This window comes from Zea mays, chromosome 10 (genome assembly GCF_902167145.1).
Source record: "Zea mays cultivar B73 chromosome 10, Zm-B73-REFERENCE-NAM-5.0, whole genome shotgun sequence".
Lineage (NCBI taxonomy): Eukaryota > Viridiplantae > Streptophyta > Magnoliopsida > Poales > Poaceae > Zea > Zea mays.
In genome coordinates, this window is record NC_050105.1 from 26428969 (window position 1) to 26436567 (window position 7599).

General features: G+C 43.6%; 1 protein-coding gene and 1 non-coding gene across 4 annotated transcripts; one reads left to right on the forward strand and one right to left on the reverse strand.

Annotated features, from left to right (window-relative positions):
- Positions 1-1062: 1062 nt before the first annotated feature.
- Positions 1063-1134, reverse strand: TRNAP-AGG (transfer RNA proline (anticodon AGG)). Its single transcript has one exon. It is a non-coding gene; the product is annotated as a tRNA-Pro (tRNA).
- An 87-nt stretch (positions 1135-1221) lies between these two features.
- Positions 1222-7200, forward strand: LOC100193603 (Mitochondrial substrate carrier family protein). Of its 3 annotated transcripts, XM_008663204.2 has the most exons (9): positions 1222-1385; positions 1472-1655; positions 5312-5373; positions 5470-5706; positions 5787-5951; positions 6048-6097; positions 6181-6313; positions 6567-6604; positions 6705-7200. In XM_008663204.2, exons 2-9 carry the CDS (start codon positions 1541-1543, stop codon positions 6799-6801), a joined length of 897 nt encoding a protein of 298 aa, XP_008661426.1. In that variant the 5' UTR covers positions 1222-1385; positions 1472-1540; the 3' UTR covers positions 6802-7200. The 3 variants fall into 3 exon arrangements, with proteins under 3 accessions (XP_008661426.1, XP_020400475.1, NP_001132178.1); XM_020544886.2 differs by having other exon boundaries at positions 1236-1655; positions 6705-7155; NM_001138706.1 differs by having other exon boundaries at positions 1332-1655; positions 6048-7147.
- Positions 7201-7599: the final 399 nt, after the last annotated feature.

The following is a 7599-nucleotide window of genomic DNA, read 5'->3' on the forward strand; positions in this document are numbered from 1 at the left end:
CTAACGTATCTCATATCTTTTGTATAGAACTATCACTATGACAGATTGGAACCATATCACGATCCTTTCAACATGCTTGTATACTATCGCTATGAGTCGAGTTGAACATGTGAGTATTGTAAAATAAGTCGACCTATGTGTTGTTGTCTCGTTGGAGAGCTATAAAAAACTTGTATTTGAGTATTGCAAGGTTCGTTGGTTGTTTGTTGCGTGAGAACTGAAGTTTGTGGTTGAATATGTATGTTGTATGTTATTTTGGTGAACATATATCGCGTGGATCAATTAATATTTACTGTGTAATGTGAATTGAGTAAATAACAAATAAATATTGTTAAAGTTTTTCTTTTTCTGTAAAAAAACAGCGAAAACCATTGCATTTTCTTGGAAAATCAACGGTTTCGGGCGGTTTATCGCCGGTTTTCTATCGGTAAACCGCCACGAAACTATGTTTGATTTTGTTTGGGCAAACCGGACGGTTTTACCGGCGGTTTACCGAAACCGGAGGGGGCGGTTTTTTAGGCTCCAACGGTTTGGTAAACCTTGCTCAGGTCTAAATGAGATTTGATGAAGCCAATTAGTCTGTTTGTTCACAGTTTTCTTTAGTGGTGGAACAACTATATTTCTCAAGACTAGGGGTGGCAATGGATGATGATCTAAATATTTTTTCACAATTTCTTAAGACACTAAATAAAATCTAGTTTAAAAATAAATAGAAATAGAGGCTTGATCTGATCCTTAAATATTATAATATAAAATTTAGAGATCATTGACATCCCTACTCAAGATTTAGTATTCGAACCGTTGCAGACATGCCATGCTATGTTGTACGAAATTGTGATGCAGCCTATCACGTTACGCTTTGCAGTAATGGATCAAATTAGATTCCATCTCAAGTTTTTTTCCCTCTTGCGAAATAGAGATGGATTATGGATGGGGATGGGCGGATGGCAATGACGGATACCGCTGGCTGCCTGGCTGCACCGGGGGGAAAATGCAAGAGTATACTGAACTGCTGTAGAGCTTTGTTGCTGGCCGCGAACGAAAAAAATGGAATTAAAAAAAGGGGCATTCCGAGAATTGAACTCGGGACCTCTCGCACCCTAAGCGAGAATCATACCACTAGACCAAATGCCCTGTGATGATAGACAATAATAACATAAAATAGTATAGTATAAATTGTATCGTGACTGAATGAATATGGAAGGGCATACACGATTCTTTAAGCACGTTGAGATTGCGAATGACGCAATCGGTACCTAGCACGTGAAAATTCCTTCCGCTCCAGTTATTACGGAGCAATAGGGTGGTGAACTGGTGACTGGAGCTGGAATCGCATTTCTTGCTCTTTGGTCTCTCCAGAATCATCCTCCGGCCGAGCCTTCTTGGTCTACTCATTCGATTGCTTCACCATTCTTTCCTGCTCCTGCTCTTTGGCATTTTTTTCACTCCTCCCATCGAATTCTCAATCCAGGAATCCTCCCGAGATTCGCTTGCCCGCCCTTTTCTTTTCAAGTGGATCTGAACTTGGGAGGGAACCCCGATGCAGCCGCGGTACGGAGAAGCACGACAGCCGCTGCCGGGGCGGTACGCGCTGTACCACTTCGGCACCAGCGGCGCCGCCGTCGCCGCCGCCACCGCCGTGACCCATCCGTTCGGTCAGCTAGCTGCTCTTCTTCTCATCTGTTGCTTGTTATTTTGGGTAATTTGATATTCTTGAACTGCCTCGGGTTTCGGTTGGGGAAGGACATCAAGGAAATACGCATGTATGATTCGGCATTCGGGTGCTAATTCTTGATTTTGTTTTAGTTCCGCCAGTCAGAAATTCTCCCCTCTGAATTCTCTGCTTAGGCCGTGTTTGCATCCTTGGAATTGAATTCCGTTCTAATAATTAATTAAACTAATTTAGTTTTATACATAATATATTTGTACTACATTTCTACTTTTCTACTTGAGATAAGCGAGCCGAAGAGTGCGTTATAAGTTACAGCTTAGAAACATAGAATAGTGATATATAAAATCAATTTCCACCACCTCACCCTAATTTTTTGGATAGTCTTATTTAACTTTAGAAAATGATAGAATATCAAATTCCAAACCAAATAACTTTACTATATTAAATAAATTCTAATTCCTTTAAAACCAAACGGCCCCTAGGGAAATGCTAGTTGAGAATTGAGATGGGTTCGAAGGGATCCAAACGGTCCTAGGGAAATGCTAGTTGAGAATTGAGATGGGTCCGACGTTATAGTGTAGCAGCATATACTAATTAATTGTGCGAAAATGTGCCTACAAAACTAGACTAGGTGTCCGTTTGTTTGACTTTAATTTGTACTATTTGGACTATTCGTTTCGGATTAAAGCCAGTTATTTGGGTTGCTACAGCTAAAATCCATTGAGACAAAAACATTGTAGAAGCAGTAGAAGCCAGTTATAGTTCAGGTATACCTACAGGCAGTGGCGAAAGAGTACCCATGGGTAAGGAATAGTTTTGTTTCTTTGTGAAGCATATCATTATTACGATAGTTCTTGATGCTTTTCCCTTCCCGTAGAACATGCTAGGTTTAATACACCACTAGTTTCAGCCACTTAAAACATTTAATACAGGCTGACCCCCCCCCCCCCCCCCCCCCCCTTCAAGAAGGCGACAAATAGCTGCTTATCTGGCCTGCAGTATATAACAGTTGTGCGCAAAAAACCAACACCACATATGGATGAGGAGAATGTTATATTGAATTCACAATTTTGAGTAATGATGGTGAATTGGAAATATTCACGGTCTTTATCCTAAAAGAGCAGGTTATTGAATTCGAATTTCCTATTCTATGATTTTACAGGATATTTGGTAACTAGTACCAGTACTAAGAATCAAGTACATAGGCTTAGCAATAAGAGGAGCCCAGACACTAGACGTTTTGGTCTACTAGACTTCACCCTAGGTGTTATGTTGTTATGGTGGTGGCTAGTGTTCAGTGAGTGCAAGTAGGCCGCCCGAGGGCTTTGCCCATGGCCGAACAAGAGGGAAGGGGTTCCTTCTTAAATCTTAATTCTTGGTTGGTTAGATTGATACATCTCCTCTCTTTATATAGAAAGGTTTACTTGAACCCTAAGCAAGCGATCTTTATCTCTTACTTGACCCCTAAGTAAGTGATTCTTATCCTAACCAAATTAATCTAACTTATCTCTATTCTAACAAACTAAACTAATCTAATATGTCTGGCAATGCACTTGCCATAACACTACTCCACCTTCCACGACTGCTCGTCCTTGGACTGTGCTGGTGGCCATGGTTGCAGATGTCGATGTTCCCCTACAGACGTGATGCTTAGAAGGGCACCATCTGATCGAGTTGCATGTGTACAACCACCGGGATCCCATGGTGTAGTCTGGTGTGTGATGATACCTAGGAGTGGTCACAACAACGATAACGGAGATGCCCTCATAGAGGTTCGTGATGGAATGTGGCGGCTCTATGCAGTGCGCGCCTGCAAAGAACCCCATGCTTTCTCACCGTTGGATGACTGCTTGTAGTCTATGCATAACTGCCACAAGTTGTCCGGCTTCTTCACGAGCATCAATATCAAGCGATGGCCCTAGATGGAGACCATGAGCTACATAATGTCCTCGTTTCGTATGCTCGTAATGGCGTGCAACGGGATCAATGGACGCCACCATGTCCTCGGGCAGAGGGTCGTCCCCGTCAAAGGCTGAGACCTTAAGGCAAAAGAGGCAGGTGCAGCGGCGGCCGCGCACATATGGCTCATCACAATTGTAGCACATGCCTTGTTTCCGGTGCTTCGTCATCTCCGTCGGCATCAGACGCTAGAATGGGTGTGGCAGTGTAGGCGAGCCTCCATGCCCGCGGACGGCTGCAGCGTCGGCGTGGCAGCCACCTGACCCTGAGAATGTGGCAAACGAATGGAGTAGAAAGGTGCTCGTTGCCAAGGTGATGGAATCTAGCGCCTGGGAACGACGTTGGTAGGCGTGCGCCAAACTGAGTGCCATGTTGATGTCAAGGGGTTGGAGGAGCTCGATGTCGATCCGAATGCGATCGGGTAGTACTGTCGTGAAGAGTTGCACCTGTTGGGCTGGGGCGAGCCGCGAGCGGCTCCATGTGGCATCGAAGGCTCTAGAAACGCTCTTGGTAGTCGTCGACCGTGGTGCGGAATTGTAGGCGGGTGAGCTCGCCCAACGGGTTATGGCGGAGGGGCGGGCCGAAGCGTTGCTGACACAACATCTTGAAGCGTTCCCATGACAGGATGTCGTCGTCACACGCCAACAACACGTTCCACTGTTGTGCCAATCCGGTGAGGCGGTAGGAGGTGAGCCACACCTTGTCAACCTCCAAGGCGCGCTGACCATAGAAGAAGTGCTGACATCGTGTGCGCCAGACGAGAGGATCGTCCTTGCCATTCGGGAACTCAAGCCTGTGGAAGCGGGACCGGATTGTTATGGTTGTTATGATGGTGGCTAGTGTTGAGGGAGCGTAAGGAGGCCGGCCAGGTATCTTGCCCACGGCGGAGCAAGAGGAAAGGGTTTTTCTTCTTAATTCTTTCTTGCTCAATTGGATTGATAATCTCTTCTCCTTATATAGAGAGGTTTACTTGACCCCTAAGCAACCGATCCTTATCCTAACCAAATCAATCTAATTTATATCTTTTCTAATAAACCAAACTAATCTAATATGTCTGACACTCTACTCGCCATAACCTGGAGCCAACAATGTGGATTTTTCATGTGGTGGCAGCAAGTTAGGAGTACTCACAGGTTAGCAACCAGAGGAGCCTAGATGCTTGGTGAGGGCTTAATAGTTAATACTCTGGTTGTTTTGGGTGCCTGGACACTATGGAAGACAAGAAATGATGTGATATTCAATGGCGTTGCAGCCGGAGTAGATCGGGCCATACTTCTTGCAAAGGAGTAGGTTAACCTCTGGATGTTGGCAGGTGCAAAAGGGATTTGTGCCCTGGTACCAGCGACTCAGCAAGTCCTACTAGCTGATAGCAGCCTGTCAGGACTCCTGTTGGTCTGTTAGTCATGTCTTAGTTTCATCCGGGTGTGAAATGTGAATGTAACTATTAAACAGTGTGTGTGTGGCGTGTGTTGTTCTGGCCATTCTGGCCTTTTCTCCTACGCAATGATATGCATCTCTCCTGAGTATTCGAGAAAAAAAGTACATATGTTTAAATTGACTCCTATAACATTAATGACTAAATTTCTATGCTTCAAATTTTATCTCAAAATAAAATATATATTGTTTGTCCAGAAAGTAAGTTACTCTTTATATAGGCCTACCACTATTTTCGTCCTGCAGATGTTATCAAAGTCAGGCTTCAAATGCAGCTTGCTGGGCAAAGAGGAAACTTAGTTGGAATGGTACTTAAAGTCACAGCACCTACAGGTTTCATATTTCGCACATCTTCTGATGTTAAATTCATTTCCTAGTTATATGTGTATTGTGAAATATGTTAGGGAACAATATTTACACAAATGGTTGAAAGGGAAGGGGCTCGGTCACTCTACCTGGGACTTGCACCAGCGTTGGCGAGAGCTGTTGTCTATGGTGGCCTTCGGTTTGGACTGTATGAGCCCTGCAAGCATGTCTGCAGTTATGCATTTGGTTCAACAAACTTTGCTTTTAAATTTGCATCTGGAGTCATTGCTGGGGGCCTTGCAACTGCTTTAACAAATCCCATGGAAGTTTTGAAGGTGATCTATCTTGATATGAACTCACTTCAGAAGCGTGACTTGTTTTATTTACTGGATCTGAACTGAACAACATACTGTAGGTGAGGCTGCAGATGAGTAAAAGCAGTACCAGTACAATAAGAGAGATGAGAAAAGTTATAGCGCACGAAGGGTTTAAAGCACTTTGGAAAGGAGTCGGCCCAGCAATGACAAGAGCAGGTTGCCTCACTGCATCACAAATGGCGACTTACGATGAGGCCAAACAGGTCTGTTATTTCTGTTATATATTTGTTATAAAGGAATAAATTTGTCACTTACTTGAATACATCAGTTCTTAGATCTTTCATCTGTATTCATTATAGGCCTTAATGAAGTGGACACCACTTGAAGAAGGTTTTCAGTTACATCTCATGTACAGTGAATTCTCTATTTCTCTATTATGATGTGTATCCTTTAATGAGATGAATGGATGGCTAATCTTTATCTGCTTGGAAGCTCGAGTTTCATAGCTGGAACAGCTGGTACTCTTGTGACCGCACCTGTAGACATGATCAAAACACGGTTAATGCTGCAACAGGAGTCCATAGGCGCCAGAGTATACAGGAACGGATTCCATTGTGCTTCCCAGGTGTTGATCTTAATATTTCATTTTTGATGTTTGTGCTATTAGGAATTATTCCTGGTAAGAACATTGCTAGAATTACTTTCTATAAGTGCCTGAAAGCACTGCGAAATTGTTAAGCTACAACATTAGTAGTGAACTATTGTCACAAGATGAGAACAGGAATGTTACAACCGAGGAGATTGGAAATACAATACCTTGAGCGCCAACAACATGAAGGTATTCTTCTGATATTTGTTTCCATTCTCTTGGTTTGCAGGTTGTGGTGACAGAGGGTGTGAAGTCACTTTATAAAGGGTGAGAACTGCATGTACTGCATCTATATGTTTTATATTATAATAACAGTGGTCGTTTACTAATCAGCTTGATTTGTTGAACATGCTGTCTCTATTTTCAGTGGATTTGCCACATTCGCGAGAGTAGGCCCTCAGACAACGATTACCTTTGTCGTGTGCGAGAAACTGCGCGAACTTGCAGGAATGACTGCCATCTAGTGCCACCCCAAATTGCATAATGTGTGGGGTCCAACGGTTGAACAGCATACTCTACCCGAGTTTTCACACCATTCTTTATTCACCATTCATGATGAGAAGGGAGAAGATAAGCACCCACTGGGATGTTTAAGGATTGGGAAGCCAGAGCTCCTTCAGATTTATCATACCTCATTTGAAATTTCGAAATAGCGTGATTGTTGTTATGTTTGCTCTAAGACTTACTCATCATATCTCTAATCTCATCTTGTATTTCGAACTACACTCTACGAACAATACAGTCTACAATGTAAAAACATTATTTTTGGTGACCATATGGGTAACCTGTTGTACATGCTGTACACGGTCTAACTACCATTGAATGTGTGTGTGGGTAGCTCTCAAGTTTGAGATCTTGCTCCACCTTGGACCATGATGTATGCATGTCTGGGCCTTCAACGAGCACATGGTGATCTTTCTTCTGCCTTTTGGGTTTGGAATTCCATTGCAGACAGCAGAGCCACCCAATATTGGCAGAACCATTCTAGTGGTTGGCATGGGTGTGTGTGTCTGTCGGGGTTAGTCTGGTTGGTATTCAGGTAGGTGATATTGATATGTGGTGCTTTTGGGGCTATGTAGGTTTAGATTGGTCCCCACATGCTAGTTGCTTGTTTGCGCTAGTTGCGAAGGCTGTTGTTGCTGGGTTACTCTTCAGGCTTGCAGTTGTTGGCAGAGGCAAGTGCTGAGGGATGTATGCATGGCTTGGACATATGAGGAAGTATGTGGTTGATGCTGGCGAGGTACTTGCACAATAAGGTTGAT